This window comes from Ptychodera flava, chromosome 1 (genome assembly GCF_041260155.1).
Source record: "Ptychodera flava strain L36383 chromosome 1, AS_Pfla_20210202, whole genome shotgun sequence".
NCBI classification, from domain to species: domain Eukaryota; kingdom Metazoa; phylum Hemichordata; class Enteropneusta; family Ptychoderidae; genus Ptychodera; species Ptychodera flava.
Window position 1 is genome coordinate 23,522,447 of NC_091928.1, and position 22,446 is coordinate 23,544,892.

At 39.5% G+C, this 22,446-nt stretch overlaps 3 protein-coding genes across 3 annotated transcripts; 1 reads left to right on the forward strand and 2 right to left on the reverse strand.

Moving 5' to 3' along the window:
- Positions 1-2,988: 2,988 nt before the first annotated feature.
- On the reverse strand, positions 2,989-3,378 carry LOC139143528 (gastrula zinc finger protein XlCGF58.1-like). Its single transcript, XM_070713956.1, has one exon. The coding sequence runs from the start codon at positions 3,376-3,378 to the stop codon at positions 2,989-2,991; it is 390 nt and encodes a 129-aa protein (XP_070570057.1).
- Positions 3,379-3,390: 12 nt separating this feature from the next.
- LOC139133321 (gastrula zinc finger protein XlCGF7.1-like) lies at positions 3,391-7,257 on the reverse strand. The gene is made up of 3 exons (XM_070699862.1): positions 7,240-7,257; positions 6,660-6,782; positions 3,391-4,139 (listed from the first exon to the last, which is right to left on the reverse strand). The coding sequence occupies exon 3, from the start codon at positions 3,985-3,987 to the stop codon at positions 3,526-3,528; it is 462 nt and encodes a 153-aa protein (XP_070555963.1). The 5' UTR covers positions 3,988-4,139; positions 6,660-6,782; positions 7,240-7,257; the 3' UTR covers positions 3,391-3,525.
- Positions 7,258-13,267: 6,010 nt separating this feature from the next.
- LOC139143536 (bis(5'-adenosyl)-triphosphatase ENPP4-like) lies at positions 13,268-21,845 on the forward strand. The gene is made up of 5 exons (XM_070713966.1): positions 13,268-13,999; positions 15,302-15,421; positions 17,747-18,449; positions 21,183-21,367; positions 21,703-21,845. Exons 1-4 carry the CDS (start codon positions 13,268-13,270, stop codon positions 21,356-21,358), a joined length of 1,731 nt encoding a protein of 576 aa, XP_070570067.1. The 3' UTR covers positions 21,359-21,367; positions 21,703-21,845.
- Positions 21,846-22,446: the final 601 nt, after the last annotated feature.

Below are 22,446 nucleotides of genomic sequence, written 5' to 3' on the forward strand. Positions count from 1 at the left end.
TGTAATGTTCTATACCATGAATGCGCTCTGTGAGTCCAGCAGGCAGTGCTCTTTCTAAACCAGTTTCAAATGCAAAGCTAGGACCCTTCAAGCTTCAATGAAGATCTCTAATGACACTATTGTTTTTGACATTACATTAATTTACTGGTCTGTAACTTCATAAAATCATCAGAAATAATAATGCAAAAGTATGTGTTAGTGTAGTATATTGTATGTATTTTAAATTAAAGGGACAAAGTCGCCCATTTTTTCATGAATTTCGTTTGATACGAGATACTACTCATATTGTCTCACATGTTGAAAGATTGAATGGGTGACCATGCATATATTCGACCCTGATTTTAGATAAATTAAATGAAACCATAGCGAAAATGAATTAATGGTCATGACCATTAATTTATTTTTGCCATGGTTTCATGTATGCTGTCTGAAACCTGGGTCGAATATATGCATGGTCACCCATTCAATCTGTATCTTTCATATCAAACAAAATTCATGAAAAAATGGGCGACTTTGTCCCTTTAACAATAGTTCTATTATTAGATTCAATACATGTATCTTCCTTATTTATCAATAATATACAATACACACCTGCACATTTTCTACATCTCCCAACACTACCTGAATGGTTGAAGCACTCTGTATTCGCCAACAATTTTTTGTCAACAGAAAAAATATCTAAACACACCAAAACTTACAAATAATGGAAGTTCAATGAAAAAATATTTTACATGACAAAACATCTTTATATAGTCATCTGTGCTCACAGCCTTGACAATAGATTAATTTATGACGATCAATTTTCCAGACAAGATATCAATTCTTTAAAATATACCGGTACAGATATAATATATACATGCATGTGCACTCTCAGAGGACACAGAGTTACTGAGAATTTATTTGTAAAATTATTCCAGTACTGCAAGAACACTAGTTAATTTTAATATTTTCTGTTGCATTTGTCATTATATTATTATTATGTACAAGTTCCTTGCATGAGATACACATAATAAACCTTTTCCAGAAAAATTACTTTTCATATTAAAATATCACAGTTGCTCCAATTTCTGCTTCAATGCACTACAGAGCACAGGAATGTATATGTATTTTATTTTAGATGCATAATAAGCTCTTCAATGATATTAGTTTCTGAAGTCCTATTTTCACAAAAGCCATTAATTCTCCTCTGGATTTGTATAACATAGCACTTATCATGGGCTGAGCAAATAGATTAAATCAGGAATTTGAATGGAAACAAAACAACGTGCGCAGAGAAGTACGTGCATTTCCATACTCGCTGGCACACATTAGCTTCTTTGCATTGAACTAGATACACCCTGACACTGGTCCTGAAAAACTGGAAGAGCTTTGTGAATTTGCTAAACTCTGGCTGTTACAAATTCCTACATCGAACTCAAATCACAATGAGATGGGTTCCACAAGAAGTAGAGATAGATTGTAACCTTGTAATGATTGATTGTAAATTTAGCAATTCGCACATTCTTGTTAATATTTATAATGCCACACTTCAGAGTTTTTTTAATCACACTGGAGTTCTTCCTTGTGCAAATATACCACTTCTGCTAAAATTTCAAAAAAAAGTACACAATGTTTGACTCAGTTTTGGGGTTAACAGACTCTGAGCCCATGGCTACATTACTAGACTAATGCAGTGCAGACAAATACTTTCATTTCCCAGGAATCAAGACATTTCAAGCAACCTTTACAATGAATTTCAGATTTAATAACATCAACAATGTGTCTGCAAAGGCTATTTCATCATTTTTTCACAGACATTTCAATATTTTATTTCAATTTCATTTCACTCATTGTAAATTTAAAATGTTTATTAATTTGATTTGCATTTCGTTTCAATTTCAAATGCCTTTGGCATTCTTAATTTCAAGCAGTGATTGAAAAAATATCTACACATGTCATTTACTGTTTGATTACATGCAATGTACATGTGTGTATCCGTCAGGACAGTTGTCCATTTTTCTGTGTTCAACTTCCAGTGGACTGACATTTTAATGTATCTTATATTGCACAATCATTTTGCACGGCTAGTCTGTCACACAAACTTCAATTTCAGCAGATTAAGTCAGCACTCAAGGAAACACTATCTTCAAAAACTGTTCTTTGCACCCTATTTTATACAAGTCTCTGCGTACACTGATGTGAGGTGGCATTTCTTAGTAATGAGATGATAAGACATGCTAGTGTTGTTTTAGAGTGAAGCAGTACAAAACACTCTGAGTTCACGGTGTATTCATTTGGGTGAAACACAAAGTTCCATAGCAATCAATACTTTCTGATAAGGTCCAATTGCTGTAACTTTTGATTATTTCTCAATGCTCCTGTCCCATGATTCAACATGGTGCAAAATTCCAACAATCATGTATGAACACCAATCTTCGACTCACTGTACATAGTCACGTATACGCCCATTGTTTTCAGATCCACAGGTCAATGACCTTATACATATGGGTGAAAACCATCGCTATGTCCAGCCCCAGCTTCCACTTACTTTCCTAACAGTAACTGGCTAGTTTTTTGGGCTAGTACAAGTGTTTCTTCCAGGATGGCATCAAAAGGGGGGACTTTGCCCCTTTGCCACAATATTAGGGGGGAATCCACTCTGTTTATGTGTTCTGTTTATATCTCTGACTGATATAATTTCATGAGGCACTGTCCCCTCTTGACAAATTGCTAGGGGTTGCCAACATGTTAACAGAGGGGAAGTCCCCCATCCCCTTGCCTAGATAAAACACTGCCAGTACATCCCCAAGCAAAACCTATGGTGCTAGTCATGTAAATACTACCAACCAATCAGCTGGGGCTGGTGGATTTGCCAACCATGTGATGCATACAACGCATTACTGTAGTTGGAAGTTGAATTCAAACTGGAGAAGGCATTCAACAGTCAATGATAACAATGCACTTTACAAATGCAGAGACACAGTTGAAGAGTCAAATACTTGGTAAACATCATGATTCCATATTTGTATGTGTCAGTAGGTGATCCGTGAGGAAACACTTCTTCTTAAAGGCCTTGCCACACTCTTTGCATTCAAATGATTTTCCTCTGGAGTGGATCAGAAGATGATGGTTGAGTATTCGCCTGATCTTGAAGGCTTTACCGCATTCTTTGCATTTGTGTGGCCTGACGTTCAAATGTGTCAGCAGATGGTCATTGAGTATCCGTTTCCTTTTATAGGCCTTTCCACAGTGTTTACAAACATAAGGTCTCGCGTTCGTGTGGTCCAGCATGTGTTTCTGCAGGGTTCGCCGCTGTTTGAACACTTGGCCACATTCTTTACAGGTGAACTGTTCACGTTCAAGTGCACCATCAGGTGCCTGTTGAGGTTGCCCTTCCATTTAAAGAGTTTGCCGCATTCATTGCACTGATAAGGTCTGATGTTAATGTGCGTCAGCAGGTGATTGCTGAGCACTGTTTTCTTCTTGAACGTCTTGTCGCATTCGTCGCATTTGTACGCCCTGACGGTAGAGTGGATGACCATGTGATCATTGAGAATGTGACGAAGTTTGAAAGTCTTGCCGCACTCTTTGCATTTGTATGCTCTCACATTTGAATGCACCAGAAAGTGCCGATTCAGATTGCACTTCCGGGCAAAAGATCTGCCGCACCTCGGTGCATTCGTATGGTTTGACATTGGAATGGGTCATTAGATGGTCACTCAGGTCCCTTTTCTTTTTGAACCACTTTCCACACTCTTGGCACCCGAACGGTCTGACATCCGAATGTACCGCACCGTGTTTAGTGAGGTTGTTTCTCGCCTTAAAAGTTTTGCCACACTCCAAACACTCGTAAGGCTGCCCTGGCTGAGGCAAACACTCTTTCGTCGGTCTTTGTTTCCTCGCTGAACTCCTGCCATCTTTACATTTACGCTTCCTATGGCCAACAACAATGCATTCTTGTTGACTTTGTATGCCAAAGTGTCTATCTTGGGAATCACTCTCCACCATACCACATGACTCATTCTGTACTGTAGACTCTCCATCAGTGTTATCAAGCTCATTCTGCGAATCCACGTCTTCAGGGTTATCAGAGTTTGGCACAATACATTCCACTGTGATGAGACCACGTTGTGCAAGGCTCAGAACAATTAGTGACGCTCCTGTTGGAAGAAAATATAGTTAATATAGTTACAGTGAAGTTCTTAGATGTCCGTCTCACAAGTTTGCAAAAAGAGGCTATCATGTGTTACAAAAAACCATGACCTTTGTCTGAAAGACATGTTCACTTCTAGTGATAATTTGACGACTGGTAGTATGTGTACCGGTATAGTATGTATTCTGGTTAGCCCTTTGAGTGCTGTATGTATTTTTTCCCACCAAAATTTTAGTGCAACATTTTACCAATTTTTATGACTTTTCTGTAAATTTTCTGATAACTTTGGACCAAATGAACACAATATTTCATCAGCCACAGTTTTTTATCAAAATTTTGGCAAAAATCTGACAAAAATTGACTGAGGTATATTTTATATGGGCGACAAAAATTGACTTTGGCGCCCAAAGGGTTAATGGTTTTGTTAAATGGCCTGTAGCTGTAACTTTTGATGGTAATGTTTTCACTATTTTTGTTTTCTATGTCAATTGCAAGTTCTTTCTCTATTCCCCAAAATATGTGTCTAAACCTACTACTGGTATTTTGCTTGTCAACAAAGCCTCTGTACAATGGTATGTTACTGTTTACACTTTGAATATTAGTCTGTACACTTGTCAACATAAGAATACAGTAGATGCACATGTACAATGGCATTGGCCAAACCATGGTGGTGAAAGGGTAAACTGGTATTTCTCACATTTCTAGCTACTGCGAGTGCGGGATTGACAGTGTGGGAAAAATCAGTCCCACACTCTCAGAAGTTGTCCCACACTGTATAAATGTGCATATATACGAAAGCGGTATATTATTACATGAGCTCTGACTGGATAATAGGCCGCCTTTCGCTCCGCTTGGAAAATGTCATCTAAAGATGCAATGAACAGCACTGTGATGCACGGACCAGAACTACAAGGTACGCAGGTCAAGTGCAGTGGTAGATGACAGCGTGGTGTATGTTTTAGGCCACTTGGAACATATTGCCAATTTTTCCTGATGGATATCTCGTCCGCAGCAGAAGTTGAAATATCGGCAGTGAACTCGTCATGGAGTTCTCGTTTGATGCAGAATAATACATGGCAAAGTGACGAAGTAGGATAGTCACTGAACAGTTAAAGTAATTATTCAATGTTTCAAGTGTGAATTTAATGCATTTTGTGGTCATGTGAGAAAAAAGAATCTCACAAGCAAGGACCTGGGATCCGATTTCTCACAATTGTGTGGGATATTTTGTCTCACATGAGCCGCAGGCTAGTGTGAGACAAAATATCCCCAACAAGTGTGAGAAATCTGATCCCAGGTCCTTGGAGCAGATTCTATCATTCTCACATTTCTAGCCAATGGAAGTGTGGGATTGATGTTGTGGGTAAAATCGATCCAACACTTGAGTGTGTGATCAATTTTTCAGAAATCAGAAATCTTAGAAATATTACACAAGCTCTGATTGGATGATAAACAGCCTTTCTTTCCACCCGCAAAATATCATCCAATGACACGATGAGTAAAACACTGACCGGAACTGCAAAGTAAGTGGGTCAGAGTACAGTGGCAGACGACAGCGTTGTTGCGATTTTGGATAATGTTGTACTTTGTTGCTGACAGACTCACACAAAACGGCAGAATTGTACAAAATAACTGGTGAACATAGGCCACTTGGAACATATAGCCAATTTTTTTCTTGGACATCTCGTCCGTAGCAGAAGTTGAAGTATCGGCAGTGAAACTTGCAACTGAGTTCGCGTTAGTGACATAGAATACTAGATGGCCACAAAGTAGGATAGTCGCTTACAGTTAAACATTCAATGTTTCCAGTGTGAATTTAATGCATTTTGTGGTCATGTGAGAAAAAGAATCTCACACCCCAAAGACCTGGGATCAGATTTCTCACACTCGTCGGAGATATTTTGTCTCAAAGTAATCATTCGATTTCGACAGATTTCTCACACAAAATAATCCCCAAACTATGTGAGAAATCTGATCCCAGGTCCTTTGGGGTGTAAGATTCTATTTTTCTCACATTCCTGGCCGCTGGGAGTGCGGGATCGACAGTGTGGGAAATATCGATCCCACACTCTGCAGTAAATATTACACGAGCTCTGATTGGATGATAAACAGTCTGTTTTTTTCCACGCGCAAAATGTTATCCAATGGCACGACGAGTAACACAGACCAGAACTACAAAGTAAGCAGGTCAAAGTACAGTGGCAGACGACAGACTTGTCACGATTTTGGATAATGTTGTACATGTCCAATGTGAATTTAACGCATTTTGTGGTCATGTGAGAAAAAGAATCTCACACATCAAGGACCTGGGATCAGATTTCTCACACTCGTTGGGGATATTTTGTCTCACACTTGCCTGCGGCTCATGTGAGACAAAATATCCCCAACTCGTGTGAGAAATCTGATCCCAGGTCCTTGGTGTGTGAGATTCTATTAATCCCACTTCGGTATTGTGACACTTTTACTCGTCTTTGCTTTCACTGTAATGTTACTTAAGTTCTCTATAAGTACAAGCACCATATCTTACCATTTATGGAAAGTGAGTCGTCTTCATATTGCTGGTGCAGCGTCAGTAGAAAAAATTCTAATGACTCCACAAGCTCGTGCAGTTGACCTGCATCTCTGGCGACCTTGCAAATCTCTGAACACTCTGGAAGAAATAACGTCCAATTTTACAATTAGAAATATGCCTTTCCCATCACAGGAAAATGTATGCAAATTCTACTCTCATGATACACATGATTTTGTATCTTGAATGAATACACCACTTTAGGATAGGAATGAAGCTTTAAAAAACCTTCTACAGCTGGGTGCAAAAACACAGTCACCTGTGGTCTATTCCGCACTGCGTTAGACGTGTGTACATATGCCTGAGGCATAAGTACACACGTCTATGGGTCGCATATACATGATATATAGACGCAGTGCGGAATAGCCCACAGGTGACTGTGGTGCAAACTAGTCAAACGTTTCCCCAACATTGTAGCAAGAATAACTCTCAAGTTTGACTGAAAGTTTTGTTGAAGGCCACCACCAGTTAGAAATGGCTAAACAAATATTCGATATTTTGCACTATGCTGCGAGCTTGCCTCCGCCGATTGCCTTACCTTCTTGACTAAACTGGAAAATACCATCAGATATCTAGATCAACTCTCAGCTCATATTCCTCGTCGCTTATGCCATCACATTCTATATTCTGAGGTTCGACCATGTTATCGTAGGTCTGTGACTCAGGCAAGGTAGATTGGCGTTCGCTGTTCCAAGACTCAGACTGCAAGACCTCGCGGTTGTCGAATTCATTGCCGGTGATCCTAATTCTACCACGTTCTAGCATTAAAACACTACGAAATGCCAATGGACCTCCGTGACGAACAGATCCTTCCAAAAGAAAAACGCCGAACAAAGGTGCAATTCAAATAAAACGTAAACCGCAAGCATGCTTTACTTTCCAGGTGCATGTCTTGCTTTCCGCAATGACTTCCGGTTTAGCTAATCACAATAACTTCCGGTTGAAGTCCAACTCAAACATGTGACCTTTCGTTTGAGGGCAGTCTGCCGGCAGAGGCCACAGGTGCCCGGTGTTGCCGGTGCGGTGTACACGCATATAGAGAGAAGGAGCCCTTTGTACACCGGCAATTCCGGGCACCTGTGTGCGGTGCAACGTTGATTCGGGGGCGGGGAGGGGGTGGGGGAGAGACTCTCACCCATTGCACGAATCGGATGAATGATATCACTTTGTATTGATTCTTTGTAGGCTAAATAAAGGATTCGCATCACATTTGCAGGCCATTTAGATAAATATTAAAATTTTTCCAGCGCAATGAATACAATCATATTACACCAGCAATTCAGGAAAATATGTTTCGGCAAAAGAATGACAAAATAAGGCCTAATGTTTATATTGAAATGTTTTCATCATTTCGATGTATGTTTGTGCCAGGTTATTCTAACAAGAACTAAAATCCATATCAAGTCATATCGAACAAGTCGTTCTGAAGAGAGAGAACGTTTGACCAAAGTAATGTCCAACATTATTCTAAAAAATAAAGTATGAACATTTTATACAAATTTGAGACAATACTGAATGAATTGTACCAACCAACATAAATAACGATTATCATTGTAGGCCTAAATAAATAAAAAATAAATGGAAAATTTTGATATTCATGAAAAAAACATAATTATACAATTTTCTCATAATTCTGTAGTCAGCAAAACATTTCTCATACCAAAGCTTGTTACTTTTTTGTAATAGTTTTTGAGTTCTGGGCTCAAGAAATTTGGTCTACAGATCTAGACTAACAGACAGATCATGGGCGGACAGATGGACAGACAGACAGACAGACAGACAGACAGACAGACAGACAGACAGACAGACAGACAGACTGACTGACTGACTGACACACGCATACTAGCAGAGAGGTGACGTTGGCCCCTTACTTTGCCTCAGGAACACTTGGGTCAAAATGTATTGGCCAGGGTTAGCAAATTTGACAGTGAATATCATTATCTTCATCTCATTTCAAAGCAAAAAAATTCCCCAAAGGTTCGATGGGGGGGGGGGCGCGCAGAGGGAGAGAGGTGTTATCTTCAGTACAATAACTCTTACATTGACATCAGAACGATCTTCTGAGTCAAGTTCTGAAGTTAAATCATTATAACATTAAAAAAATGTAGGAATGTCCTCTTCTATGAAAAATAGTCGGCAAAGACAGATATGAATGAAAAATATCCACTGATGTGTAATGACTTCAAATGGAATTCTCTCCACTATATCAACAATTGAGATTCTTGTATAGTGACAGTTACAAATGATTTAAATGCTACTTCAGAGCTCATTAAATAAAATTTAACACTACCATGATAAGCCAGCAACTCCTTCTGGAGTTTATCTCAGTAAACCATGAGTAAGCATAGTTATGGAAGAGGACCGCAAAAATTATTGTCCAATGTATGTACGCATGCGCAGTAATCACACCACTTGCACTCCTTGCAAATGAATATTGAATGTTGCACATGGAGGTGTGGAAAAATTGTGTTACGATGTCATTGTTACTTTCTTTGTTTTGTGCGATGGGTCATCCGCGTGAAAGCCCTACGACGCTTTATTGCGTTAATGTGTCTCGACTGGCATTTGGGTCGAACAACACATGGCCGCATGTTTACTTCTGAGTTCCTCTAAGTACATCAATCGGGACTATGCTCTTCCAAGTATTACTTGTAACATCTATGTCTCCCGGACAATATTCTTATGACCGGTACATGCTTATCATGTGCCCTGTTGATCACGTAGCTGGCTACACACTCATCATTGAACTTATTACTTAGTAAAGGTGACCCAAAACTGTTTTCAACTTGACAATTTGTGGATTCAAATGATCAAATGTCTCGCATATGGCATCGGTTTTCACAAATTCTTTGCGGAGCAAGTGTACGCTGTACTTGTCCATTTTATTTTCATACATACGTGTATACTTGACATACTTGACAAATGTACAGAATCAGTATATTTGTATATAAAGTGATTAATATATAATCCAATAAAATGTTCGTTGTTGATCGGATACGAGTGTTGGAGCCGTATAACTTTTAAACGATGGCTATTTGTAACGCTGTCCTGTAAAGCATTATGGTTATTTTCAAAGCTAAAACATACTAAAAACAACTTATCAAGAACTTTCTCCATTATCTTTTATTTACAGCCACAATTATACGCGTCTCAAGCTCTTGTACTGATGGCACGCTTTGCTTTCATCATTTTTATAAATGACCACAAGGAAAAGTACAGTAATTTATTCACAAAAAAACACACAATAAATAAAAAACAAAGGATGCTATTCCTTCAAGGTTCTCCACAGCTTCAAATGAAAATTATACTTTTAAAAAATCAAACCCTCATTATTGACCAACACATAAAATGGCTTCAACAGCCCATTGAATTGGATATACATGCAAAAGCCTCCACTGCTATTCCCTCTCAATGGCTTTAACCAAACTCTCATGCTCTCATGCTGTGTATGGGTAAGTCTCAAAAAAGTGACTCTTATCAGTACTAGTACTTTCGTTTGTATGTTTTACCACACTCTTTATATATTCACATGGCATTACGCTTTGGGGAGTCATTTTGTATCTACATACTGTGCGGAAATCATACCACAAACCTTCACATCTGAGTTGAAATATGTCTCTGAAGATGGCGCAGAGGTTAATTGTTTTGCCATCAAATGTGCATATACGAGGTTTCGCACCGGAAAGGATAGGGTATGTTCCTGGAAATTGCCTTTGTGTCTGAATGTTTTACCACGCTCTTTCCATTCATGTGGTTTCACATCTGTATGGATCAAAGTGTGCATTTTACAGTTCTCCTCTGTCTAAATGTGTTGGCGCATTCTTTGCATTCGGTTTAATAACGTACCGAATCACTGTCCCTCCACACACTTGTGTCTGAACACTGGGTATTGCAAGCAATATTCGTCTAGAAGTTATGAATACGACCAAGAAATGTCATGTATTAAACATTTTTTCATTATACAAGCCTAACCTGTGTCTAGTATGTGCCTATTTACCATAGACGCTCGTTTTTCTCGAGGGTCTATGCTTTACCATAGCTTTCTCTGTATAGTATTTCAAAGAAAAAAGTCCGTAAAGGCGCCCTTCTCAATCCCAGGTTCTCGCATTAGCGAATGTGTCAACAGCCCATTAACAGTTTGTCATTCTTTTGTTTTCCATTGAATATTTTATCAAGGAAATAATATTTATATTAGATAAATCTGATAATTGAGTGGGGGCTTTAATTGCTCTACCTAATCCCCTTCATAAATTGTTCTGCCGATCACCAACGTGGGAACTTATCGCCCTGACAAAATAACTCGTTAGCAGCTCATAAGGTAATCTATCCGCTTGTACTAGTCCGCTCTCTCTGTACTACCATAAACGAAGAAAGACTCGGGCTCCTCTAGCAGGTGTCTGCGCATAAAAGCAATGTTACAATACAAGCGTCTGTGTACGGGCTTGTTTGAAACCATACAATGGATGCCTAGTATGAAAACAGACATTTCGGTTGTCGTCCTTCTTGCCTTCGATAAAATGCTTTGTCTATTGACTATTTCTTTCGGTTTCATCTTCACCTTCATCTCCATCCACATCACTTCTTCGCGATGCCCTCGTCTGAATAGTTACATTTAACCTTTAAAATCCCATTTGAAAGTTACACTGTTACCGTACCGGTTTGTTGAGGTGCTCTACTCGGCTCTTACGAGTGTATTTTTTCCATAAAGGTATGATTGCTCACTGAAGCCTTTATTGCAATTCGAATTCTGATCGCGTCGAGAATTTCAATGATGTATTACATTACTGGTACATTGATAGGTACTGCGCGATCCGCATTAGCAGAGTAACTTTCAGCAGTCAATGGTGTTTATTCAGACTTATACGACTTTCGACCTCTCTGTTGGTTTAGTGCAACTACACAACTACATGTAGACTTGGTTCAAGTCTGTGATTTGTGAATGTTTGAGTGGAGTGAACGCGATGGTTTGTATTTTGTTTTCATGTGAGACGCGTGAGTGGAGTGGACGCGATGAGTGGGGTGAAAGCTATACAGGGGAGTTTCACTCGGAATGCGGCAGAAACTAACTCACTATACACTGCGCAGACTCAAAGGTAATGCATTCAATGGCTGGGAAACCTCGCCTGGGCTACCAAATTCCGAATAGGTTTGCACGAAATAAGAGCGACACACAAGAGAAACTATTATAAATGATTTTTTAATTCACCGACTTGAACCAAGTCTAGGTTTAGTGCAACTACACCACTACATGGTCAGGTTAGACCAATCCAAGCTGTGCGGACGTGCCAGGTCGTGAATAGCATTATGGCTCACACAAATATTTCTGCCTTGATTAACAACGACATACTAAAATTACGTTCGAAAACTTAGACAAAGAACGGTGCTTATGTCTGTCTTTTTTAGGATAGCATTGTGAAACATTGGTATTATATTTTTGATAGTTTTAGCCCATGTGGAAGCTGACGAGCCTTAGACCCACATAAGAGAGTTGCGTTAAGGGCGGTTAATGCGAAAGATTCCACGTAAAACAGAATATGACAAAACAAATAACAAACAAACAACAAACAAACAAATTCCTAGATTCTCAGTATTACCGCCCTGCAGAAATGCATTGAGCACTATACTGTGCCTGTATTGACAAGCAAACCATTTTCGTAAGCTGCTCCCAAGTAGAGTCGAGCACTATAGTCAAGACTGGCATCCAACATGGAACAAGTAAACTTCGGATATTCAATGAAAAACATCCCAATACCATCTATGAAGGAATACAAGAAGTGGTTGATCGAGAAAACAGAGAGCGTCCTGAAGCGCATGAGATGGAAAGTACTACACTTCCTCAAAAAAACAGAAGACACCGAAGAGAGGAGGGAAACATTCGGCTTCAAAACCAGTAAGTACCCACCCCAAATCGACGAGATGAAGGCCTTTGAAGACGACGTCCAGAAAATGGTAGAAACTGTAGAATTCCGTGATGTCAAGTGTGATTTCCAAAAACAACTCAAACAAGACTTGAAAACGATAAGAAATGTTGATAAACTTATCATCCCGGCCGACAAAACCACAAATTTCTACAAAACATCCAAGCAACATTACGATAAACTCCTACACGACAACATCACTAAATCATACAAAAAAGTGAACGATGATAGCATCTACGAAATCAACATGGCGGCCAAATCCATCACCGAAAAGCTACACATTGAAGACAGGGTTGAAACAATAGCAAAGAAAGAAGCCTTCATCACCCTAAAAGACCACAAGGACAATTTCATAAACAAGCCAACCTGCAGACTCATCAATCCATCAAAAACAGAAATCGGCACCATAAGCAAGACAATCCTTGACCGCATAAACCAAGATGTACTCTCCAAAACCAATCTAAATCAATGGAAAACACGTCAAATGTCATAAACTGGTTCAAACGAATTCAACGGAAAGCAAGCAAAAGTTTCATCGCCTTTGACATTATAGAATTCTACCCGTCAATCACAAAGAAATTGCTAACAGAAGCTATCCATCACGCACGGAAACACACCGACATCTCCGACGAAGAAGAAGAAATCATAATGCACTCAAGAAAATCCGTACTGTTCAACAATGATTCCGTATGGACCAAGAGAAACTCAGAAGACATGTTTGACATAACCATGGGAAGTTTTGACGGAGCTGAGATATGTGAGCTCGTCGGATCGTACATCCTCTCCCACCTCAGCAAGAAACTCGGCAAAGAAAACACCGGCCTTTACCGAGACGACGGGCTCGCCATCACAAGCAGTAAATCAGCAAGACAATGCGAAAAACTGAAAAAGGAACTCACTTCCATTTTCCACGCATTCGATCTCCGCATAACTATCCAAGCGAACATCAAGACCACTAACTTCCTTGACGTAACATTCAACCTGGAAAATGCTTCTTATCAGCCATACAGCAAACCAAACAATCAGCTTCTCTACGTCGACAGGCGATCCAACCACCCCCCGACAATCCTGGAACAAATACCCACCTCAGTCAACAGCAGAATATCAAGCATCTCAGATTGTGAAGCAACATTCAAGAAAGCAGCCCCCGACTTCGAAAAGGCGCTGAAACAAAATGGACACACATACAAAATGAAGTTCGAGCCCCCGTCACCAAACAACGAAAACAAAAGAAAACGAAGCAGACAAATCATTTGGTATAACCCCCCGTTCAACAAGGCAGTGAAAACCAACATCGGCAGAACATTCCTGAACTTGATTAAGACCCACTTTCTAGAAGGCCACCGTCTACACAAGCTCTTCAACAAAAACAACGTGAAAGTATGCTACAGTTGCTCTAGAAACATGGGAAGTATAATCAAAGCCCACAACAACCAAATACTGCATAAAGACAGGGAACAAGAGAAGTTGTGCAACTGCCGAAAAAAAGACGATTGTCCACTTTCAGGAAACTGCCTCACCTCTTCAGTAATATACAAAGCCACTGTCACCACAAGCAACGATCAGAAACACTACATTGGACTCACGGACTCAACCTTCAAACAAAGATACACGTATCACAAGTACACATTCAAAACACCCAAGCACAGAAATAGCACAGAACTCTCAAAATTCATATGGAAACTCAAAGACAACAACATAAACTACGATATCAAATGGTCAATTATCGACAGAGCTCCCCCTATTCAAATAAAACCAAACGCTGCAACCTTTGCATAACAGAAAAACTCCATATAATTTATTCAGACAGCAAATCAACCCTTAACAAACGAGCAGAATTCCTCTCAAAATGCAGACACCGCAGCAAATTCCTCCTCATTAATAACTGACTTGCCATTGGCCGCAACCGCTTTTGAATATGCACAGTCACCTGCAACACAATATAAACAGCCCCATTCCCGCCAAATACTCACTCCTGATGATTGCTTAGCGCATGAAACAGCCTGTAGAGTGACAACTACAAGTTCCTAGATTCTCAGTATATATATATATATATATATATATATATATATATATATATATATATAATATATATATATATAATATATATATATATATATATATATATATATATATATATATATATATATATTAACACCTGAAGGCTCCCTAATTGCACTTGACAGCTGGTTTCTTTCCTTGTCATCAGCTAGTCTTTAATAAAAATAACCTGTGTAATGTACAGCAGTTTTTGGCTAAGCTTCATCAATTTTCTTAACATCATTCCTTTCGATTTTACAGGCCTTATCACTATCAACTATGCCGGGGGCACTTCCTTTACTTACCAGTATGAATATGTACGTGCCAGGTCAGGTCAATGCTGAATTACAATATTGCTTTCACATATATTAACACATATCATGAAGAGTCTAAAAGAAACTGATAACTTTGGAAAAGGAGTGTCAAACTCACAAAGTCATTAGATTTTAAATCACAGTTTTAAACCAGATCAAAGCATAGGAAACGCACAATTAAACTTTTGGTGAAGTTAGAGTGTCTGATAGGTATTTCCCGGGATATTTTTAACCTTTCTTAGGCCAGGCTTTTGGTAAAGTACCCCTTTTTCTCGATTTCACGGACCCGTGATAGGAGATAAAAACACTCCCTTCCCCGTGATTTTAGGAACACGCATGGATACCCATTTCCCCTGACAGTGACACCACCGGGGTGGTCACACCTATCCATTTCACGTCAGTGATGTTTATGCTACCAGGGCGACTTCTGCCGCGGAATGATCCTGAGGTGTGTTTGGATACAAGTGATAGCGGCCACGCCTACTTTTCTATGCATACCACGCGGCGGCCGCTATGTATCCTAACATACGTAACTGTTGTTGCAGCTGACGCGCAGTGACGTGTCATCGTCAGTGCCCAATGACAATAACAACGGGTGTCTGTAAATGTAGTAACTAGCCATAACGACCAGTAACGACCAGAAGCGAGCAGTAACGAGCAATAACGATCCAAAACTAGACAGAACGAGCCATAACGAGCCAAAGAATATGATCTGTCCGTAAATTAATCTACAAGCGCAGTTCCAGCTAATCCTGGAACTCGCGCCCTCTACAGCATGTTTGGACATGATGCAGCCCGTTACGAGTAACGAGCTGCAGCATAGCAATTACGGCCAATAACGACCAGAAACAAGCAGTAACGAGCAATAATGAGCAGTAAAGTGCCAAAAAAAATGTTTTCCTCTAATGGTTTACTCATGCTAAGGGACAGAAAAGAGATTAAAAGGTGAGAGGGCTGATATTTTTCAACATGACGCTGAGGAAAAAAAATAGTGAATAGTGAACTTCAAACGTGTTTCCATAAAAAATAGTGATGCACATCAATTCACATACTCAAAAACACGCAGAGAACCTTTCAAAGACTACTTTTATCTTTTAAAAATAATCACATCATGTATTGTTTTATGTCAACTAATACGAGATCACATGCCATCATAATAGAGATCGCATGTCACAATAATAATTCTGTCAACTACCTGCAATGCATTTGGCTATTCAAAATTGAAAGGGGCAATGCCTGTAATGTCCACTGTCATCTACAGTTTGGCGTGTAATTTTACAGAGAATACAATAAATGTCAAGAAACTTATTACAGCCTAATACTAAATATTTAACATAATAAACATATAAGTGCATGGATAGAGCAAGTTTTGTGAGAGAAAAATTGTTTATAGTTTATCCCTGGATTACCATGTGAAGTGAGGTTATAGCTTTTGCCTGAAATTCACATATCAAATTTAAATCTCACATCTTACTTTCAAACACCACTAATTGACAAATGTTTACAAATGCCAAGATATAGTCAGTATTGTATCGCAAAAAGAGTTCATGCTTTTCTTAGAGATTTGCCATATAGTAATTCAACAGTTTGAGTAAAATTAGAAAAAAATCAAATTTCATGCACACACGTGCACTTACCTTCCAATTTCAATAAAGTACATATATCAGTTATCAAACATATATAAATGTAGGGATGACGCTTGTTTTATTGTTAAATTTATCAATAGTTTGCCCAACAGACTCCCGTGTATTGTGATTTTATTTTTAAAATTGGGCCCTCCCCTTAAAATTTCTCTCCAGTCCCTTACCATAATCACCGTCAAGGGTCGGAGTTCAGGCAAGCTTGGTTTCATGAATGCAAAACGGATACCATGCATGCTTAAGTTTATAAGCCCACCGGGAAGTGACTGTTCTATCTTTTTATGTCGACAATACATAAATAAATGTGATTTTTTCTTGTTATTCGAAAAATGTTTATCTGGTTTCACTCGTATGCCAGGTGTTTACTGAGCACTGCTGCAGATATAGCTGTGATAATACAGTGGTACTTGTGGCGTATATCAAATGCACTCAGGTCAAGGGTCATCGCCATAGTTCCTTGCGATGACCCTTGACCCAAGCGTTCGATATATGCCACAAGTTCCGCTGCAATATCACAGCTATGCTGCAGAGGTTCCGAGATTGTACAGAGCATGTCGTAGAGGGCGGGATTTCAAGGACAGGTGGCAACTGCCGTTGTATTTAAATTAATGGGCAGATCATTTTTATTTTGCTCTTTATTGCTTGTAATTGGCTCGTTCTTTCTATTTCTAGCTCGTTACTTCTTACTCTATGAGCACTGTTGCAGAGGTTTTAGGTAATACCAAACGTCGTAGAGGGCGTGATTTCTTAGTTTGGCGGGAACTGCGCCTGTAGTTTAATTTAGGGACAGAACATATTTTTTTGGCTCGTTATGGCTCGTTATTTGTTCGTTCTGTCTAGATCTGGGTCGTTATTGCTCGTTACTGCTCGTTTCTGGTCGTTACTGGTCGTTATGGCTAGTTACTACATTTACAGACACCCCAATAACAACCTCGTACTCCATGTAACTAGGACGAGATGACGGATGTAGTATATTCAGAGCTACTGTTGCAGCCATGATGGAATCGCTGATCATTTTTCGCTCATTCCTTATTACCCTGCTACTCAGCGTCGTTGACCTTTCCAAGGGTCTTCACCATGGCCCGTTGACTTTGTTAATTTCGTTTGACGGTTTTCGATGGGATTATCTTCAGAAAATCGAAACACCGAATTTTGATGTTTTGATATCTGACGGTTCTTTCGTTCCCAATGGTATCGTGCCAACTTTCATTACAAAGACACTTCCGAACCATTTTACAATAGCAACTGGTTTGTATGAGGAAAGCCATGGCATCGTTGCGAATGATATGTATGACCCTGTACTCAATGAAAAATTTCACATTGGTGGAGAAGATAGCACCAGCAGCAAGTGGTGGGACGTCGGAGCTGAGCCCATCTGGGTTACAAATCAAAAACACGGCGGCAGGACAGGTGTATACTACTGGCCTGGAAGTGAAACTGAAATAATGGGTACTCGACCGAATCGGTATAAAATTAATAGTGACACAACGCCCTTTGAAACGCGTATCGACGATGTTATCGACTGGTTTACAGATGAAGATCCTATAAATTTAGGTCTATTATATTTCAACGAACCAGACCACACAGGACAAACGTCCGGCCCAGAATCTGATGAAATTCTGGATGTCATTCGAATGTGTGACGATACGATAGGTTATCTGATCCAGAAATTACAAGAAGCTGATCTGTATGAGAAAATTAACATTCTAATAACAAGTGATCATGGCATGACGGAACTCTCTCCGGACCGTTTAATTCAGCTAGACGATTATGTAAATCCAGATCTGTATGATCTTGTGGACTCAAGTCCTGTCGCGGCCATATATCCATTTGATGGTAAGTATTTCATCCCCCTTTGCACAGTCGCTTGGTGGGCTATTCAGTTCTGGGACGGCGCCCCATAGACGAGTGTACAGAAGCGAGTGTTTCTCACTTCTGTACACTCGTCTATGGGGCGAATAGTCCCAGAGCTGAATAGCCCACCAAGAGACTGTGCCCTTTGTCATATCTCAGGCCTAGGAGAGGCACTTGAGATAGACAAGGTAAAGCATTCTAACATATATATCCATAATGTGTGCAATCAAGAATATTCGGCACCTATTTGGCGTGCCTATCCCTTCCATTCCTTCATAGAGTAACCCGACTTTTATAATTTCGATTTGCACGTTAATTTAGAACGCCTTTGAACCATTACATGATAATTCCCAGAATATATGCAAGGGAGCTAGAAAAAGTGAATACAGTCAAAACAAAAAAATATGGAATAACCTGTAATGTGACTGTGATATTTGATTTGTCGGAATCTTAGGTAGAAATAATGCTTTTTCCGTTTTATTATCTTCACGTTTCTATTTTAAGTGAAGTCTGTTCTCCCACTTTTTACCCCTGAAAACACTGGACACCATGGCCAGATCGATTGCGACGATATTTTATTTTCAGAAGTCATCAGTCACCGGATTGCTTGGAATTGTGTTTTCAGGTTTTCGATGTGGGTAACATACATGAATTGAAAATCATAACTAAATAAGTAATGAGAACAGTTAAAAGCTAGCTACTATTAACTTTGTCGAACGTCTGGCTGAAATGAATGCACTCTGTCCGTAGTACAGAATCTTCATACCATTTATCATGGACGCAAAATTGTTTTGAAATAGATTATTGTTAAAAAGTACAGTTCCGTCTCAAGTACCATTTGTTATCAGTCCGGGTCAGCTCCAAAATTGGAGACGCTATACCATAATATTTTCCCCCTCTCATTAGCCAATCAGCGGCCAGCGCGCCATCAGTAAAAATTGTATTTCCTGGCAACCTCCACATGCGTCCTTCGATACGTACGCCATACTGTGTCGAACTCCCGCGCCGTATTCTGTCATAATGTCGAACAGTTGTGTGGCCACTCTGTCAAAACACAATTTCAAAATCGCGTACCAGTTTTATTCTGGCTAAGACAACCAAACCCCATATATCGCTGTGATTCCTAGACTCTGGCTTGAAGTCCTGCGAAATATAAATCGTGTACCTACACAGATCGTTCAGAATACCCCATTTGTATCGGAGATGGCAGCGATACAAATTCTACCGTATGGGGAACAGTTGTGTGGCCACTCTGTCAACACATTTTCAAAATCGCGTACCATTTTTAGTCTGCGTTTGACAACTACAAAACAGGTATCGTTTTAAAGCTCTGACATTGCTCTTCTTTCTTGCAAAATGTTATACGCGTACCTACACAAATAACCTTTATAACAGTATTTCTAATAGAGATGACGAACATCCACAAAATGATTCTCGGTACTTGAGCGAAATCGATAAACTGGGGGTAGAAATGAATCGTCAATATTTCGAATATTTGTTCACTAATCGGACTCCTTGTTGGACATGACCTTCTGCAGAACACGTGGATTATGTTGACTGTCGAAATTCGTCGAAATTCACAAGACAGGGGCTTAATAAGCGGCCCAAAACTGCCGATCACACTTGGTGGGTAATTTGTGACCCAGCGTGACCTGTACTTTATTAATGATGTAATCTGGTCGATGATTGGCTGAATGCCGGAATACATTATCATAATGAGTCTCCAATTTTGGAGCTGACCCGGACTGGTTATTACGCCAGTTAAAATTATCAGTTCGAGACCGGGTTAATTCACTACTGGGAAAACAAAAATTGAAACATTATAGTCTGTGGCGTATATTTCTAATTTTTTATTGGTTTCCTGAGAAAGGTTTTATCGATGTTGATAAGGACATTCCTTTTCAGAAATCACCAACCTTTCGCTCTCAATTCGATCTGTAGGTTTTCTGGGATGTTTTCATATGTTTATATTCTGAATCGTGACAAAACTTCTACCGCACAATTCCTAATTGAAGCCGTGGCGTCTGTTAGAAAAGCTTTAGCATCCCTTGGCGAGGCGCCACAAAACAATGTGCGACTTCCATCGGATACATTTTCTCGATCTCCCGAAGTGTCGTACTCCAACAAGTTTTCCATGGCTATTTTCATGCAAATGACATTTGGTCTTCTCCTGCATGACATTGACCCAGTACTGGGATATAAGGCAAGCTACAGCACAGCTGACAAATTCTCACACACACACACACATGCCGTACTAATCATTGTATACTCAATGCAGTCACTGATGAGCCATGGCTTTTCACACATTGCAGTGAATACGTACCCTTGTCCCGATTCATGAAGTTCCGTCATACAGGAACAACATTTTACTATTTAGCTTTTATGATGTCGAACTTGCATGGAATCTTGCTCATTTTGTAAAATCATTACTTATTTTCGCTGTGGAGCCGTGGAGGTCTCACTAACACTACCATGATTATACTATTGGGCATGCTTTATTGAGACAGGGGTTGAAAAGTATGCAAGAATTCACAGCACAAAATTCCATTAAGAACAATTATTAATATGCACTCAAAATGGACGTATGGGACGTTATGCTGAGCCTTTGCAACATATTTAACGGAGAAGGTAAAAAGATGCTGTGGGAAGCAAAACGAGAACTGGAAATTGAGTGAGTATTCACCATTCATGAAGATTTGATTCATGCTCTTACAGATCGGAATACCATGGCAATTTATAATGCCTTATTAGCGCGACACCCTAACATGACAGTCTATCTGAAGGACAGTATACCAGACCACTTTCACTACAAGCACAACCGGCGTATCATGCCAATAATTGCAGTAGCAGATGAAGGTGGTGTATCGTTGGTGATAAAACCATGTGGTTGAATGATACAGGTGAGGTTTGAGCTTGGTTTTTAAGCAGTTAACCCAAAAGTAATGTATACTACACTATGCACAGCATTATACGGCATTATATAACAAACATATAGCTATCTGTAGAAGCACTGATTAGCGATACAAGTGTCACTTTCAGATTCACCATAGTGACGTATGTTAGATTTGAATCCTAATAGCAACCCATTGCATTGAATTGTGCTAGTGTATTGACTGAAGTGTATGTCATATTTTATAATATATCTGTTTATTTACTGAGGTCAGGGTTGAATCAACTTACTTGAAATCCTACCAGTTAAGTAAAAAAAACGTTAATTCAATTTTTCCATTTTCAGAAATTGAAGGTGGGCATGGCTACGACAACAGATACAAATCAATGCATCCGTTTTTCATCGCACATGGTCCAGCCATCAAGCGGAATTTCACACTGGAGCAATTCAATAATGTTGACATCTATCCACTGATCTGTAAAATCATGGAAATAGAAGCAGCTCCAAACAATGGTAGTTTGGCTATCGCAGGAACAATGTTGAGAAGCCATGAACCACATGATCATTCTCTTCCTAGTCATCATTCTGTAAAACCAATTACGTCATCCAAAACGCTGATTATTGGAAGTTTAAATAGAGTGTGGCGTATACTTTGTACAATATTTTCTTATACTCTGTGTGATCTACAAACACATAATGTCCCAGTAGCATTGACATTTAAAGGTATACGGTCACTTGTCTTTTTAATCACAGATTTCCGCGGGTGGCAACTTTTTAAAAAGGGTGCCTCCAAACGACCAGCCATGCATACTTAGCAGCGTCGTCCTGCATGTTCTTTGACGTATCAAATATGGAGGACCGACAGTTACAGGTGTTACAGGGTAGTACGCTAAGCCCCGCCCCTTTATCATATATGGAATACCCAAATTTACGGTGACCGTGTAACCTTTAAAGGGCTAGCAGCTGTAATTTAGATGATTTCCACCATTGTTGCTTTCCATGTCAACTACAGTTTCTTGTTCTAATCCCCAATGCAATGTTAAGATACATAATATTGATCTTGTCAATTCAGCCTGCGAAGAATGCATA